The following is an 18,481-nucleotide window of genomic DNA, read 5'->3' on the forward strand; positions in this document are numbered from 1 at the left end:
GTTGGCAGCCTCTGTGACTATTTTATGTGAGATTAAAAATGTATCATGTCTCAATCTTCTAGGAAGAATCACAAAATAAGCACTATAACAGCTGATAACAGATGATAGCAGCAATTGTGAAGAATTTACTAGCCTTCAAGTTAAGAAAAAAGAAAGCAAAGAACCTTTAGACTAACAAACTATAGCAGTTTGAGTGACAATGTTTTTTTTTTTTAAGTGTACCATAGATGGTATATTGCAATACAGATCCTTTTTAATTCATGTACTTGGCTTCTTGATTGAATTTTAAACCTTTGCAAATTCCAAAGTGAGGTGTCTTCATATAGTATACTTCTTTCATTTTATTTTTTAAAAAAATATAAAAAATGCAAGCTAGGGACTTCCATGGTAGTCTACTAGTTAAGACTTCGCTTTCTAATGCAGGGGGTATGGGTTCAATCCCTGGTTGGGGAGCTAAGATCCCACATGCCTTGAGGTAAAAAAAAAACAAAATATATTTAAAAAGAGGCAATATTATAACAAATTCAATAAAGACTTTTTAAAAAATGGTCCACATAAAAAAAGTCTTTTAAAAAAATGCCAGCTCCTTGAGTATTTATTACCATGTTAGCATCAGTTAGAAAAAAAAAAATCAACAAAACTAATATATCCAAATTGTACTTGTCAAAGCAACTATAAAACAGTCTCATCTTATCAAACCTCCATTTGGCTGCTTTTTGCTAATTAACCAAGTCAAGGACCAAAGTACTTGATGAAATGAGAACAAAAACAGCTGTTTAAATCCAAACTGAAAAAAATTTTAAAGCTGTAGAGCTATATAATCAAGTCGAAATATTTTTCCTGGTTCATATAAATAGATATAACTTCTTCTAGAAAACAAATAACTCACCTGAACTCAGGGTAAAAATAGGCACTTGCAACCCTATGGGCTGACTGCAGGATGGCTAACCATGGCAACTGGGCAGTGAGCTGGAAGGAAGGGGCAGGACAGGGACTCCTGAGAGCGTCCTCTAATGGGTGCACAGATGACGCTGATGAGCTGAGCCAACGTTCTCTGAAGCTATTCAAGTAAAATCATCTTGATTTTTTAAAAGCGAATTTCAGATTATTTGCCAAATTTCAATGAAAAAGGAGAAAATTCATTAGTTACAGTATGTGCTGTATGCTGTGCTTAGTCACTCAGTCGTGTCCAGCTCTTTGTGACCCCACGGACTGTAGGCTGCCAGGCTCCTCTGTCCACAGGATTCTCCAGGCAAGAACACTGGAGTGGGTTGCCATGCCCTCCTCCAGGGGATCTTCCCAACCCAGGGATCGAACCCAGGTCTCCTGCATTGCAGATGGATTCTTTACCATCTGAGCCACCAGGGAAGCCCAAGAATACTGGTGTAGGTAGCTTATCCCTTCTGTGGGGGATCTTCCAGACCCAGGAACTGAACCAGGTCTACTGCACTGCAGGCAGATTCTTTACCAGCTGAGCTACCAGGGAAGGCCCATAATTACAGTATATGAAACTGCTAATTAACTTGAAAACCAAAAGGATCCCATGATAAGGAATCCTCTCAAGAGACAGATGATAAACACAGCATCACTGAAAACTGGGTACCATGCACGCCACACCCATGAGTGCCTTCCCCAGACCCTAAGCCTGGCCTTTGCGTGGGAGGCTTAACTGGACAGCTGAATGTAGATATGGGAAGGAGGGTGGAAGGCCAGGGAGCAGGGGAAAGAGAGTGACCCTGTGTTTTCACTTATACTTCTGACAACCTTCAAACTGGATGGGACCCGAGAGATAAAGCCCCAATCCCTATTTTTGAGATAAAGTCTCCAAGTCTGGGGAGACTGAGTGATAGGCAAAGTTGCTCTTTCCAATGTTCCCAAATAGCATTGGTGCTACTTCATATATTTATTCAGATAAATGTTTAAAAATCACTGCATTAATCAGTATTCTTCATAAACAGGCAATTTTTAAGATGCATATAACTTATTACATAATCACCAAGCTTCTCTTACAAATTAGAATCCAGGAAACTCTGTGCTCAGTTGTGTCTAACTCCTTGCAACCCCATGGACCATAGCCTGCCAGGCTCCTCTGTCCATGGGATTCTCCAGGCAAGAATACTGGAGTGGGTCGCCATTCCCTTCTCTAAGGTAGGGCTTCCCTTGTGGCTCAGCTGGTAACTCTACTTTTTTATTTCAGTCATTTTTTTTTTTAATCTGTCATTGAGCTTAAATCTCAGTCATTTTGCATTCACTGTATAACAACCCCTTTCAGAAAACTGTAACCAGTTCAGATGTCTCCTTTGACTAAAAAAAAAACAAAAACTTTACAAATTGAAGGTGGGTAATCAGGAAGTAAATTAAGGATGAGAATTTAAGGGCTGTTTACTCATGCATAGCTAAGAAGATCACCAAGCTTTATAATGACATTACCCCAATAAACAAAACATTCAAACTGAAATCTGCTGGGGGCCCTCCCATCTGCGGCCTGCGTGTACCTGCAGCATTGCCTGGGCCCCAGCCTTCACGTTCTTATTCTCCTCTTCCATCACACACCCTCTGCTCATGGCACTGGTGAAGGAGTAAGACCGTCCCCAACTGGAAGACCGCTTGTGACTGGAACCTTCAGAAGAGGTCTTTGGAAGACAACAGTCAGTCAGCAGAGTGGGAGAAGGACAGGTCACGTATTTAATTCCTTACGCTCATGAGAATTCATGAGATTACAGGTTTTACATCCATGCCTCTTTTCCACTGTGTTCACCATTGTACATCCATCACCTAAAATAGTACTGAGTGCTCAGTACGTGCTAAAGAAATAGATACTGCTTGTCCAGTGACTCAATGAACAGGACTGTTGATTTGCTTTGACCTCATGACTAGTTGTTAAAATGATTTCACCAATATTGAAAAAAATCAAATTGTGGAATTAATATAGATATTGAAAAGTGATATACCTTTGGTTATAAGTATTTTTTTAATGTTTGGTGTCAATTGCCATGACAACATTCACTTTTAGAAATAAATCTCAGACTGGATGTCAAAATAACACGCCAGAAATCTATGTACAACCTAAGTTTCTTCCGTGCGTCAAGCAGGGGCCCACCCTGTCGTTTTGGACTTATCCCATCTGTATCTTTATCTAACGTGGAATGAAAGGTCCACCTTGCCAGCACCCCTGTCCAAGGACACCACCTAGCCCTGCAACAAGGCTCCCGGTGGAGGCTGCACATTGGGTTCGTCCTTTCAAATGTGTCGTGTTAGACTGCTGCTGGTACGGACTGCCGCACAAGGAAAGTCTGCCCAAACGTTCTAAATTTAGTTTAACAAATGCCTGCATGCGTGCTCAGTCACTTCAGTCGTGTCTGATTCTTTGCAACCCCATGGACTGTAACCCTCCAGGCTCCTCTGTCCATGGGATTCACCAGGCAAGAATACTGGAGTGGGTTGCCGTGCCCTTCTCCAGGGGATCTCCCCAATGCAGGGATCGAACCCGAGTCTCTTACGCTTCCTCCATTGGCCGGTAGGTTCTTTACCACTAGCACCACTTGGGAAGCCCAGTTTAGTGAATACTATTTATTTAAGCATGTCAGTAGTAAGGCAGTGACACTTTTAGTCTTCAATAGAGACATGCAAAGTATACTGGCTTTTTCAAAGACTCTTCTGTGATATGTGGCCGAGCCTGAGGTTAGGTGGTGGCAGAGGACCCTGGAGACAGCACGGAAGCAGCCTCCCTGAGCGCAACAGAGTTGACAACAAAGAAACAGTCTGCCTGTGTCACACTGACTATGGCCCCTGACTGAGCAGAAAGATTTTGCTAAAGTAAGATGCTGCCAACTCAGACCACAAGTGATGAAATATTACCTGCTTGTTATCAGTCTCTGAAAATCCTAATTTTTCAGCATCTTCTTGGGCAGCTTCTTTTATGTCTGGTTCCTCCATGAACACAGGTTTATCCTGCAGGATCCACTTTCTGTACACTTGAACTACTTTTCTGGTTACGGCTATGTCGCACGAAGGCAACAAAAATGCCTAAAATGATAAGAGAAACTCCCTTTAGCACAAGTTTGGGTCAACAATGAGTCCAACAGACATTTCCATGGGCTATCACCAATCTCAGACTTTCTTCTGAAACAGATTACACAGGGCCACATGTTTTTGTGCACACCAAACTGGGGAGGAAAATAGACAATGTATAACTGGGCCAGAAAACATAGTGCAATGTTAAAATAACTTCTATATTCTGAACAATTATTGCATAAAATAACTAAAATGCATACCAATGAATCAGCAACAGATGATGCAATAATACACATAATAGTATAGCCAGTTGTCACATCTCTTCCCGAGTTCACATTCAATGACATCATCTTGGTGACTTGAGTCCACCACAGTGGGAGCAGTGACACCACAGAAGTTGGCAAATTTAACTTTAACCAGGGCTTTTTTTTTCTTTGTGTGTTTTGTTTTGTTTTTTTGCTTTCTCTTTCCTTTTTCTTTTTCCCTTTTCCTTCCTTCCCTCCTTCCTCTCTCCCTCTCTTCCTTTTTTGAGAGTCAGTTGTCCAACTGGCTGGCTGTAGCACTGTACACACTTTTGCAAACTTTTTCTTTTTGGCTGCAGGGCACAACTTGTGGGATTTTATTTCCCCAACCAAAGATCAAACCCATGCCCCCTACAGCGGAAGAGTAGAGTCCTGACCACTGGATGGCCAGGGAATTCCCTCTGTGAACTTAACAACATTAAAGAATCCCCTTACACATTTGCATATAAGAATCCTGATTTAATGCGATCAGAATCCAAATGTAGACAACTATGTAACTAAAATTCAATATCAAGTTATACAACATTACCTTTCTCCCAGAAAGCAAGTATTAATATAAATTCTTTCTGGAGGAAAACAAAATTATAGATCATAGTACCACCAAAATTATTCACATGGTCTAGTTAATACGATATGCAGCATATTAATTAAAAAGTCAGAAGCATGCAAAAAGAAGTCAACATTAGCAAAACCACAATAAAAATAAATAATAATTTAAACATATAGGAGAGCTAAAGCATCAGAAAAAGATCCACGTGAAATTGAAAAATAAAATAAGCAAAATTAAAAATCCAGTGAAAATGGCTGACAATAGGCTGGATGTAGCTGAAGAGAAAACTGGAAGAAAAATCAGATGAAAATATCCAGAATGAAGCACACTGAGACAAGAAACACACTGGTTCCACTGTAAGACATGTAAGACAGAAAACGCAAGGAAAAGGTTCTTTTCCATGCCCAGAGATACAGAAGGAAAGAATTAGTAAAAAGTGGCAGAAACAATATTTGAAGAAAGAATTACTAAGAATTTTGCCAAAACTGATAAAACGTATCAATTCACAGATTCAAGAATCACAAAGAAACACAAGCAGGATACTTTCAAAGTATATTACACTAAGACTGCTGAGAACCAAAGACAACCTGAAAATCTTAAAAGGAGCCAGAGGGGAAAAGACACATTTCCGCCAAAAGAATAACCACATGACTTGACATAACTTCTCAAAGAAACAATGAAAGCCAAGAAACAATGGAACAAAATATTTAATGTGCAGAAAGAAAACAGCTGCTAAAGTAGAATTTGACACCCATAAAAATGTACTTCAGAAATAAAAGCAAAACAAAGGCATTTTCAGGTAAGAGTCACCCAGCCCACAGTGGTCCTCATGGGCGTCTGTTCCACATCATGTGTCTGGACATCTGACCTACCCCTTGCACTGTTCTCTGTTAAACACACACACATACACACATACATATTAACTCCATACTGAGAATGTGCACTTCTTGAATGAATGTACATTTTTAAACTTTAATAGTTTAAAATAGTTTAGGCTTAGTCTCTAAATAATTTAAAATTGAAAAAGGAATTATTACGAAAGAAGTCACATTTTGTCTTGTGTAAAAAAAAAAAAATCATCACTGACCAAGAGAGGGCAACAGAATGCAAAGTGAAAACCCAGGCCCCTTTTCCCAAATGTCTCTATTTCAGTATTTTAACAATGCATAATAACCATACTTGAAATTTCACATAGAAGTTTCCAAATTAAATTTAAGAACAATTATAAAATGTAAATATTTTTAAGTTTCATGACACAAAGATGTCTCATTATTTTAGTCATAGTAATCTGCTGCTTCTGCTGCTGCTAAGTCGCTTCAGTCGTGTCCAACTCTGTGCGACCACATAGACGGCAGCCCACCAGGCTCTGCCATCCCTGGGGTTCTCCAGGCAAGAACACTGGAGTGGGTTGCCATTTCCTTCTCCAGTGCATGAAAGTGAAAAGTGAAAGTGAAGTCGCTCAGTCATGTCCGACTCTTAGCGATCCCATGGACTGCAGCCCACCAGGCTCCTCTGTCCATGGGATTTTCCAGGCAAGAGTACTGGAGTGGGGTGCCATTGCCTTCTCCGTAAGTAGTCTGCAGTTAACCTCAATGACTCAAGCTACTTCAAAAGTGAATTTAGACTGAATTTGGGATTTGTATTAAATTGAGAACTTAGAACACACTATTTCCAGGGGTGGAATGCCAATAATGGATGTGGATGAAACTATGTGTATGGTAAATAAGTAAATACACAATACAGGTAAAACCACATCAATTTAGCTCTTATCTCTAGTGCAATATTTAAAAGCTTTGTCGATGATATCTGATATTATGTATTTGCACCCAAGGGTTTCAAACACTGCTACAGATCACGATCAGCTGTGGAACTATGATACACTACCTAAATCCCCTCTGCCACTTGATTTTTGTGAATAAGGTTTTACAGGAACACGGGCTTGTTCTTCTACGAGCTTGTTCTGTGCTATCCCTGGCTGCTTTCTCACTACAAAGCAGAGCTGCTGTGATCAACAAAGGCGAAGATGCTTACTATTTGGTCCTTTACTCTATTAAAATGTGCTGACCTCTGCTCTCAATCATATGCCTTCTGGGACTGACCACGTCAATTCAGCTTGCCCCAAAGTTCTGTTATTTCAACATCTCGACCTCTGCTCCTTTCTTTCCTCTTAATCCCCTCCCTAGTCTCCTTTTTCCTCTTACGACATAAACACTCCCATCAGAGGTGCTGAAAGAGGCCTTTGCAGGCAAAGTCCAACTGTCTGCAGGAGCTTGCAGCCTGAGTGCCTCCAGCCACCCAACAATTCTTGTATGCTCACATGCTGCCAGGGGTTCAGAAGCAATTTTCCTGCTGCCTCCCTCTGGGCTTAAAATTTGCTATGGAAACACAGGGTATTTGAGGCGATGATTTTGTTCAAATATAGAATTGTTCCACCCCGTGTAGGAATTTTCCAAAATCAAATCATGAAAACAACATTGTTGTTGTTCAGTCGTGTCCAACTCTTTGTGACCCCATGGAGTGCACCACGCCAAGCCTCCCTGTCCTTCACTATCTCTCGGAGTTTGCTCAAACTCATGTCCATTGAATCCATGATACCATCCAACCATCTCATCCTCTGTCATCCCTTTCTCCTCCCGCCTTCAATCTTTCCCAGCATCAGGGTCTTTTCCAGTGAGTCGGCTCTTCACATCAGGTGGGCAAAGTATTGGAGATTCAGCATCAGTCCTTCCAATGAAAATTCAGGGTTGATTTCCTTTAGGATTGACTGGTTGGATCTCCTTGCAGTCCAAGGGATTCTCAAGAGTCTTCTCCAGCACCACAATTTGAAAGCATTTAATCTTCATCACTCAGCCTTCTTTATGATCCAACTGTCACATCCGTACGTGACTATTGGAGAAATCATAGCTTCGACTATACAGACCTTTGTTGGCAAAGTGATGTCTCTGCTTCTAATAATATGCGATCTAGGTTTGTCATAGCTTTTCTTCCAAGGAACAAGTGTCTTTTAATTTCATGACTGCAGTCACCAACTGCAGTGATTTTGGAGCCCAAAATCTGTCACTGTTTCCATTGTTTCCCCATCTATTTGCCATGAAGTGATGGGACCGGATTCCAGGATCTTAGTTTTTTGAATGTGGAGCTTTAAGCCAGCTTTTCCACTCTTATCTTTCACCTTCATCAAGAGGCTCTTTAGTTCCTTTTCACTTTCTGCCATTAGGGTGGTGTCATCTGCATATCTGAGGTTATTGGTATTTCTCCTGGAAATCTTGGAAACATTAAAAATGAACAAAATGCTCAAATTCCAACCCTCCATGTGAGACCTTAAAAGTGGGATGAAAGAAATCATTATGGAGTTGTGTAACTCAGCCCAACTTGGCGATTGTATTCCTTGGAGTATTATGAGTAGCAGAACAAAGACAGAAACCTCTTCAGCTTTGCGACCTGCCCCTGCACAACTCCTCCCACTCCCACCCCCTCCCCCAAACACACAAACGCACGCATACACACACACACACACGCATGCGCACGCTCTCACCTGGCGGAACACCTCGTTCACGAAGTTGACATAGCCGCGGGTGGACAGCAGGATGCGCTGGACCATGTCGTAAACCGCACGGTGCTCCTCCTCAATGCCGCACAGGCTGCAGCCGCTGAGCCGGCGCTCGCACAGGGTGCTCCCATCCGTGAGGCCTCGGTCCTGCTCTGCCGCCCCGCCAGCGTCTGGCTCCGGCACCCGCTCGGGCACTGCAGTGCCTCCCCCGACGGTCTGCAAGAAAACGCCCCCCTCTCCTGAGCGATCCTCCAAGACACCCGGCCAGGCTGAAGACTCACCTTGTTTTCGGCGAACTCCGGGTATGGTGCGCTCATTTTCCCCAGAATTAAAGATCTCCTCCGAACACAACATACGTGAAATTTTGCTTCATTTTAGTAAATTACACTATTATTCTTTTATGTCAAAAATATGTAACCCAAATACCACTAAAATTCTACCAACTGTGAATATTTTTTACAAGAAGTGACAAAAAACAAGTAGTGCAAAATTATTATTTCAGCAACTACCAAGGAGAGTTTAAAAACAAAGAGGATATTTAAATAGTAATCTCTAGAGAAAATGAGTAGATAATTATATTGATAGCAATTTTTCTCTTCATGCCTGGGCTATTAATAAGCTTGTGTGGTTTATCAAAGGCCCTACCACACTGTGCAACAAGCAACTCTATAGAAATTATTTCATCTTTTTGATGGGTCAACCCATAGAAAATAAAAATTTGCAGAGAAAAATAAAAATTTCCTCATTTTTACTGATATACATATATTTTTGATCTGTAAAGCATAGTGGCTGGATTAAGTCTAATGTCTCTTATGGATCAATAACCTGTGACTTTTTGGTCAATAACTTTCATTTCCCCCACAGGCTACAAATTTCTCTGACACACCCTCTGCAGAGATGGGAAGGCTGTGTCCCCTCGATCCCCATGGGCTGGAGGACTAAGTCAGCCAGCAGAGGGGAAGGGTGGAGGGAACCCAGGAGGCTGAGGGCTTCCATGTAGCATCTCCGAGAACATTTGCTCTCAGAGCCCTGAGCGGCCAGGAAAGAAGTCCGACTGCCTTGCAAGAAGGGTTATATAGAAAGGGAGACCCAGCGGAGCCCAACCTGCCCCCTGCACCCACCAGAGTAGCAGGCTCTGAAGTCATTCTGGAGCCTCCTGACCAACCAGCCACCAGCTGAAGACCACCACCCACTGACTTCAGCTAACGCCACATGAATCCCCAAAATTGTCCAAGCAAATCTCACCCAAATTCCTGACCCAAAAAGGGAAATAAATAATATGGTGAAAGGGTTCTTTGAAGCCACACGTTTTGAGGTCATTAGATAACAGATTCTATGACAATTAGAGAACAAAATAGTGTACTAAAGAATTATGTTCAAAGGCACCAAATTGTTTTTGAAAACTGAGCTCCGTGATCCAAATAAAACATAATGATAACACAGATGAATTTCCCATTATGCCATTAACTGAAAACTACTTCTCTTGATAAAACAATGCTTTTCCCAGCCTCCTTTAGCCCACACCAGCAAAATGCTGCTTTCCAAAATCTGCATGTTGTTAAGACATTTATAATGATAGTAAGTGATGAGAGTGAAAACAAACTAGTAATTTCAAGGCTATTCATTTCTTGACTCTTTCATGAAGATCAACAGTAAGAGCATGAATAAAAATTAACTAGAGAGAGAGGTCCATTTTCTGCCCACTGGAATTCCAGCTGGAATTCTCAGCTATTATTTAATATTAGTTGATTCCAGTGGTAAATGCAAAGATGATTTTTGCTTCTTTGGCATATGATGGAAGGCTTAACCAGTGAAACAGGCATATGGTCTGCCTGGACCAGGCCTGTTCGGCCAGGGTTCAGGAAAATGCATGATACAGGCTGCCACTCAATCTTTCCCCTCCCCACCCTGGTTTCCTCTCAACCCACAGTTCATTCTGAGAGTTGCTCACCCTCAGGGTCAGACTAGATGAGGACACCCACAATGCAGGTATGAAATGAGGATGCACCTGCCATCCTGCTGGTGAAAACTGATGCCACTCAATTCCCCATCACAGTCGGCCCACCTGGCTGAGGGAAGCCCACTCCTGCCTTGGTAGAAACAAGAACACAGAGCACCAGCGTGTGGCCGTCAACAGACATTTGGGTCTGCATGGTACACGGACTCCCACAGGGGTGTTGATTTGTGTGATTCATTTTTTTAACTGTTCACCCCATGAGATACAAGTTTCAGGAAACCCACAGCCCATGAATCATTATGGAAGGCCCAGGTCAGAATTCAAGTGGCACTTTAACAGTGTAACTAAAGATAAAGAATTAGCATACAAATAAGTATGATCAACTGTCTTAGCATCTCAAACTTTTTTTTTTCTTCATTCCCTCATAAACTTCTTTGGGTTTATTTTAATTAATTAATTAATTTTGATTGTGTCAGATCTTTGTTGCTACGCACTGGCTTTCTCTAGTTGTGGCGACCAGGAGCTACTCTTTGTTGTGGCAGGCAGGCTTCTCATTGTGGGGGCTTCTCTTGTTGCAGAGCATGGGCTCTAGGGCCTGTGAGGTTCAACAATTGAGGGCTCAGTAGCTGTGGCTTCTGGACTTAGAGCCTGGGCTCAGTAGTGGTGGTGCACAGGCTTAATTACTCCGAGACATGTGGAATCTTCCCGGGCCAGGGATCGAACCCATGTCCCTCGCATTGGCAGGCAGATTTCTATCCACTGTACCACCAAGGAAATCCTCCTTTTAATGTTTTGATGTTTAATTAATGTGCTAAGTAATTTTAAAATTACTACTCTGCTTTCTCTAATGACAGAAGGTTGAAGCACTTCTATCTCACACTAACATGATACACCAAGGAATAAATAATAGTTCACTGGAAACACTTCTGGCTGAGGTGACACAGCAAGACATTGAAATTTGAAAGGGGGATCAGTGGTCATGGCTGCCAGTGTGGCATGGGACTTCCAGGCAACCATATTCTCTCTCTCCCATGAATGATGCCACCAAACAAGAACACTGGTCAAACCAGATTCTCCGAGGGGTAAGTGAGTTAGTCTCTTCCCTCTCCAGTGAAAAATACTGTCAAGGATATTAGTTTCTGATCAAAAGGAAGTAAATTCACTTTGGGGAAAAACACACACACACACACACAAAAACATCTCATACATGACTTTTAATGTAGTAGTAGTGGAAAGTGTGAGCCCTATTTGGAAGCAGAATTTAAAATACTGTTTTAAAGGGATTTGATAAGAGCAGTATATTCTTTGAAAAGAGGTTCTGGATCAGCTCACTGAGACAGTGATGTTCACTTTACATAGGTAAAATTACATGAAATTTGAAATTCCAAACAAATATTTTTAGAAGATAAATACAATTATAGGTGCTTTTATTCCTTCAACTCCATTTCCAGAATTTAATGTTTGGTTGTTTAAACTGCTTTCTCTCCTGTATAATGTAAATGGGGAGCGGAACACATCGTAGACGCACAAGAGATGAGATGGAAGCACAGCAGTAAGGCAGAGACGAGGACACAGGAGACAGGTAAGCTGAATGACCACCCTCCCCAAGAAGTCCACACCCGAGTTCCTGGAACCCAGGACTGTGCTGCTGTCCATGGCAAAAGGGACTGAGCAGATTGATTAAATTCGGGATGTTGAGATGGGGAGGGTACCCTGGATTACCTGGGTAGACCCAAGGTAACCACAGGACCCACAAGGAGGCAGGAGGAGCAGACACAGAGAAGATGATGCACAGATGGAAATAGATGGAGAAATGATGTGATGAGGAGCCACAGGCCAGGGGACACAGGCAGCCTGTGGAGGCCAGATAGGGAAGACACTGACCCTCCCCTAGAGCATCTGACACCCTGACTTTAGCCACTGAGACCGATTTGGGCCCTCTGACTTCCTGAGTTGTAAGAAAATGCATTTGTAGAAATTAGCTACAGCGGCAACAGGAAACTGATATAACAACTGACTGTGAAGTGTATGAGCAGCCTGGACCACGGCAGTGGCCATGTCTGGGCATGGCCATGTGCAGGGCACAGGAGCCGTACACCTGCATGGTGCCTGCTCTGTATCCCTTTCCCCCTCATGGAACCTCTAGATCTCTGCCCCCACCCCCACTCCACTCTGGTCTGCAGCCGCACGTGCCTCAGAGGAAGCTGACCCACCCCTAACACCAGGGGAGCCTTCCGCTTCCTGGAAGCTGGTCACTACCACCCCCACCCAGACCTATTCACAGCTCCAGACCTGAGTCAGCGCCTTGCTCTTTCCTAAGAGCACACAGGTAACCTAAATAGTTCCGCTCACACAAAAGGGAAGGGCTCTGTGTTTCTGGCTTGTCTCTATACGTGAACTAGGAAGGAGGGCCCCAGCTGCTGCCGCTAACATCAGGGAGAAACCAGAGGGAAAGGGCGGAGGAGAGAAACAGGGCACATGTGGCCACAGCCATGGCTGTAACAGCCTCATCTCCAGCTGCTCTTGTAGGAGAGTGAAACATTTCTCTTATGGATAAGACAATTTGAACTCTGGCACCTTTTTTTCTGTTAGGGTGATAAAACCCTCCTAACGGATTCTGGAGGTCAGAACCTTGTGACACTTTAGCTACAGAGTAAAAGGAAATGACTCACAAGTGTGAAGAGTCAACAGGGAAAAAATTAGAACCTGGAAGTGGTGGTTAATATGCTAGTCGTGCGACTTCTCATAATCCAAATGTATTTTTTTAAGAAGGAGCAACTTATTTTCAATAAGCACAGGTGATAGTTTTCTGAAACTTTGAAACTGGGTGGGGGAGAAAGGTTACATCCTTTCTCTGATAGTATTTTGTTTTTGTTTTTTTTTAACTTTACAATATTGTATTGGTTTTGAATTGCCTGAACAACTGCTTTAGATGCCATGAACGAAAAGTTTATCAGAGTGTCACTGAATTTCTTATGTTTCCTACAAATTTTTGTCTACTTGCAATTTTCTGATATTATCTACCTGATAGGTGAAAAGAGGGCTCTCATAGCTGCTCAGAACTGTTTCCCTGACTGCTGGGGAGGTCCAGGGCCATGCTTATTTCCTCTTCTCTGACCTGTCTTTCACCTCCTTCGTTCATTTTTCAATCAGCTTGTTTGTCTTCATGTCTATTCATAGGTGCTCTTCATACAGCAGAGATATGAACACTTTAACAACTGTATAAATAAATCTTTTTCCTGTTTTTCAAAATAAAGTCGAACCTCATTTAGTCTTTGGTTTGTGGGTTTCATCTCTTCTGAAGGTGGTCTACCACTTCCCAAGTTTATACGTCTCCCCTAGATTTTTTCCTAAATTCTTGATCACTTTGTTTGTATACTTAAGACTTTAAATCAACTTAGGCCTTAAACCAATGTGACTGTGTGCTGATGTACGTGATATGAAGTGAGATTTTGAGAAAGGGACAAACAGACAGGTTGCTCTGGCTTCCAGGGCTGTAGATTAGATTAGGTATTCGGTGCTAATCTCAGCGTCATTCCTTTGACATAGCTGTGGTTTCTGTTTGGAAGTCTGTATCATTTTCCCTTTAACCCCTGAAGGTGAAATGTCTGTTTAGTTTGGTGTCTGTTTTGCTAATTCTTCCTGGGGCTCACAGGCCCTTTCAGTCTGAGGCATGACTTTTTTTTTAGCTCAGGTAAGCTTTCCTTACTCTTGGTTTAATTGTATGTCCTGTTCTTTTTTCCTTCTGCCCTCACAATGTCTGCAAAGTAGGTCTGCACCTATGGTCTTATCTATTAATATTAGTTTCTGAGTTCCATCTCTGATTTTTTTTTTAATCAGTGTTGTGCGACAGATCCTCAGGAAACCAATTTTGTCCTCAGCAGTGACTATTACCATTTTGAGTTTACCTACTAAATTTGTAAATTCATGCCGGAATTTGGAAAGAAAGAGGGATGCTCAGTGCTTGAAGCTCTCCTATTAAACACAAAGAGCTCTTTCTCAGGCTCCTGGAGGCAGTCAAACTTCCTGCAAAATTAGCTGTCATCCACTGTAAAGGTCACCAAAAGGGGCAAGAAGAGGAGGCCCAGGGAAATAGAAAAGCTGATCAGGAGGCAAAACGAGCTGCTAGGGAGGCTACCCCTGTCACTGATATCTGCCTCCTTTTCCCCAAGGAAACCCTGTCTCCAGATTATACCCCAGAGGAACATTCCCGATATGCTAAGCGGGGCTGGAAGACTGGGTCACATGGGTGGTTTCAGACTGATCAGGCCCAAGTAATACTCCCTGACTCTCAGGTTTGGAAAATTATTAACTCCTTACATAAAAGTACCCATTTTGGAAGAGATAATCTGGAAATCTTGCTCAAGCCTATTCTCTACCATCCCCAGTTGGCTAAGGTTGTTAGGTCACACAGAATTGTGGTACCTGTCTAAGAAATAATTCAAAAACCAGACCCTTGTCATCTCTAATTAAACCTGTCCAACATCGGGGATCATACCCAGGAGAGGACTGGCAGGTGGATTTTACAGCCATGCCAAAGACCAACGGTTTTCTTATTTGCTAGTCTTTATTGACTTTATTGACACGTTCACAGGATGGATTGAAGCATTCCCTACTAAGATAGAGAGAGCCACAGAAGTCTGTAAAGCTCTGCTGAAGGAGATAGTACCTAGGTTTGGGTTGCCTCGATCACTTCAGAGTGACGGTGGGCCCTCATTTACAGCCACGATATCCCAGAACCTGGCCGCATGCTTAGGCATAAAATACCGCCTCCACTCATCCTGGAGGTCTCAAGCTTTGGGAAAGGTAGAGAGAGCCAACCAGACTCTTAAAAGGGCTCTGGCCAAGCTATATCAAGAAACACATAATAAGTGGATCCATACGTTACCCATAGCCCTCATGAGGGTATGGACAGCCCCCAAACAGCCACTATTATTAAGTCCTTATGAAATGAGGTATGGATGTCCATTCTTAACTTCGGATTTGTTTTCTTATGAGGACACCAATACTCTCTTAAAACATATAATTGACCTGGGAAGGTTTCAACAAGAACTCCAACGATATGGAGAACAGATCCTCCCTAGACCACAGGAAAACTTGAAAAATCCCCAGGTAGAGCCGGGGGACCTAGTAAAGACCTGGCAAGAAAAAGGGAGTCCAAGCCAGCTGTCCAAGAAATGGACAGGACCGTATCAGGCTGTCCTAGTAACTTCAACTGCTATTAAAGTGAGGGGTCTATCTGCCTGGGTCCACAATTCTAGAATAAAACCGTATGGCCTACAGGAGGGGGGGACAGGGACTAAGACTCCAAAACCAGAGGACGACTATTCCTGTGAACCTGCTGAAGATCTCAGACTCTTGTTCAGGCGGAACCCCATCAAATAAGTCAATCATCCTATGATGTTCTTCCTCATTCTAATCATGTCTCCCTGTGTGGCTATTAATCTCTCCCTAAACGAGGCATATATGCCTGCAAACCACACTGCTTCTCGACTCAACCTAACCAGTCCCTGCTGGATCTGCATTAATGGCAGCCCACTCCAGTGTTCTTGCCTGGAGAATCCCAGGGACGGGGGAGCCTGGTGGGCTGCCGTCTATGGGGTCGCACAGAGTCGGAAACGATTGAAGTGACTTAGCATACCCCTACAGGGAATAACGGGTCAGAGTTGCCTGCCCAATTTAGAAACCAGGATGAATGGGTGTGGCTCTTTGGCCGTCCAGAACAGAACATGGATTTTCGAGACTGGTTAATAGCATCCGAGGAGAGCCTCATGTTTGGGGATAGGTATAGTGTATTAGTTCTGCCAGAACCTCTAGTTCCTAGACGTTGGGCTAAATCGTAATACCCTAGTGAAATTTCTAGGTCCCAGTTTTTCCCATCAGTTTCAACCATGAAGGTCATCGCACATTGTGAGTTGCCTAGATTTCCCACTGACACCCCTGTCAGGGAGTCGCTTTTTAGACAGATAGGGAAGGTCACTTGGGGAATGTTAGTCAAGAGAGAAAATAAGGGCTCAGGTGGGATTGCAGATGTTATTGAGGGGGTAAATATAGACAGTTGTTGCTGATACTGAGGCATGAAGTTTTTTTCCCCTTTTTCCCAAAAGGCCATACTGTGACCAGATGGAGTGCACTGGGTAACAGCATGTAGCTCGGTTGGAAGGGTGGGCCACTGATACCCTGGGAAAGCTAATGTATCCATGCAGGGTGTCCGTGGGCAAGACCATTCAAGACATGCTTATTCTTGCACCGCCAAGTCAGTGTATCACAGCTCTTCTTTAAAGAAACTGCTGCTGCTGCTGCTGCTAAGTCGCTTCAGTGGTGTCTGACTCTGTGCGACCCCATAGACGGCAGCCCACCAGGCTCCCCCGTCCCTGGGATTCTCCAGGCAAGAACACTGGAGTGGGTTGCCATTTCCTTCTCCAATGCATGAAAGTGAAAAGTGAAAGTGAAGTCACTCAGTCATGTCCGACTCTTAGCGACCCCCTGGATTGCAGCCTAACAGGCTCCTCCATCCATGGGATTTTCCAAGCAAGAGTACTGGAGTGGGGTGCCATTGCCTTGGGTACCCACCCCTGAAAACCTAACCCTATGGTGGGAGCCTAAACAAAATACTCTCTACCTCGAGGACAAAACCCAGGATGCCTCACAACACTTACATCCCTTCCTAAATGCCCTCACTGCTGCTGGTTTTGCAGCAAGTGGAGTGACGGTCTCCTCCCAGCTACTAAGAGACTGCTTCTGTTCCATTATGCCATGCTCCAGTTGTAAGGCAGATGGAAATCCTTTTCCTCTTTGGTAAACCCGTTTTGCTGCCCAGCTTAAACCCAGTCATGGTGTCTATTTCATATGTGGGGATAAAGCTTATTTATCCCTACCACCTTTTTGGTCAGGAACTTGCTCCCTAGGGCATGTTACACCCCACACAGATCTGGCCTGGAGTAATACTTCCTTGCCTTTACCAGTATATACCAACCAGAGGATACGTCATGCAGTAATACTTACCCCTCTTTTCCTGGCATTAGTACTGACTGCTGGTTTGACAGGAGTTGCCATGGGGGGAACTTCTTTACATAAATTTCAGCAGCTTTCTACCAACACTGCTGTATCCATAGAAAAAACGGCGAGGACCTCCAACGCCTACAATCCCAGTTAGACTCCCTAGCCGCAATGGTCCTACAAAATCGTCAGGCCCTAGATTTACTGACTGCAGGACAGGGGGGCACTTGTCTCTATCTAAAGGAAGAATGCTGTTTTTATTACAACCAGTCTGGGCAGGTCCAAGAAGATATCAAGGGGCTTTTGGAACAGGCCACAAAGATCCAGGATTTGAGTTCAACAAGTGCATGCAGTTCTCTTTCTCTCCCTTCTTGGCTCCTACCGTTCATGGGTCCAGTGATAACTGTCTTATTAGGCCTTCTATTTGGCCCCTGTATACTCCAGCTCCTTACAAAGTTTATTTCCAGCAGACTCCAGCAGTTCCAAGCCAAATTGATGTTACTACAAGGGTGGAAGCTGGTTTCAGATGTGGAACATCCCAACTTAGATCAGGTAGAGAGAGACCTCTGCTCTGCTAGACAGGCCTATGCCCATGCAGAGCAGGAAGAAGTTACAGAAGAAAGAGACCTCTGCCCCAATTCCCAAGAAGTATCTTCAGTATGAAGTCTCTCAGGGACGAGTTGTTAGGGGAAGCACACTGAAACCATCCACCCTGGCCAGGCACCATAGTAACCATTTGCATGAGTTGTTTTATGACAGGAGATCCTGATAAGGAGGAACTAATAAGCCACCACCAACCAGAAGAGTTCGGGAAAGGTTGAAAGGAGACACCGCATGTCCATCCACTTCCCAGAATCCCTCTCGCTAGCATCCATCTTGGCTGAGCAATGCATGCACCACCAAGAAAGACTCTGAATTAGAACGATTGGCCAAAGACCACCTGGAAACTAATCCTATCACCATAAAACACCACGTTGAGAGCCACTCGGCAGAGCAGCTCTCCTGAGTTCCCTTACCCTACTGCTCTCCACCCGGGTGCCCTTCCCAATAAAATCTCTTGCTTTGTCAGCACGTGTCTCCTCCGACAATTCTTTTCCGAGTGTTAGACA

General features: G+C 43.4%; 1 protein-coding gene across 5 annotated transcripts in view; it reads right to left on the bottom strand.

The window, feature by feature from the left end:
- The window catches only part of RALGAPA2 (Ral GTPase activating protein catalytic subunit alpha 2), a 290,293-nt gene that overhangs the window by 197,990 nt on the left and 73,822 nt on the right, over positions 1-18,481 (bottom strand). For all 5 annotated transcript variants that reach the window (XM_019973256.2, XM_070801052.1, XM_070801051.1 and 2 more), the window contains exons 10-12: positions 8,402-8,632; positions 3,859-4,026; positions 2,496-2,633 (exon numbers count right to left, since the gene is read on the bottom strand). In XM_019973256.2, the coding sequence (XP_019828815.2) occupies positions 2,496-2,633; positions 3,859-4,026; positions 8,402-8,632 (537 nt within the window). The remainder of the gene's footprint in view (positions 1-2,495; positions 2,634-3,858; positions 4,027-8,401; positions 8,633-18,481) is intronic.

The sequence above is a fragment of the Bos indicus genome, chromosome 13 (genome assembly GCF_029378745.1).
Source record: "Bos indicus isolate NIAB-ARS_2022 breed Sahiwal x Tharparkar chromosome 13, NIAB-ARS_B.indTharparkar_mat_pri_1.0, whole genome shotgun sequence".
Lineage (NCBI taxonomy): Eukaryota > Metazoa > Chordata > Mammalia > Artiodactyla > Bovidae > Bos > Bos indicus.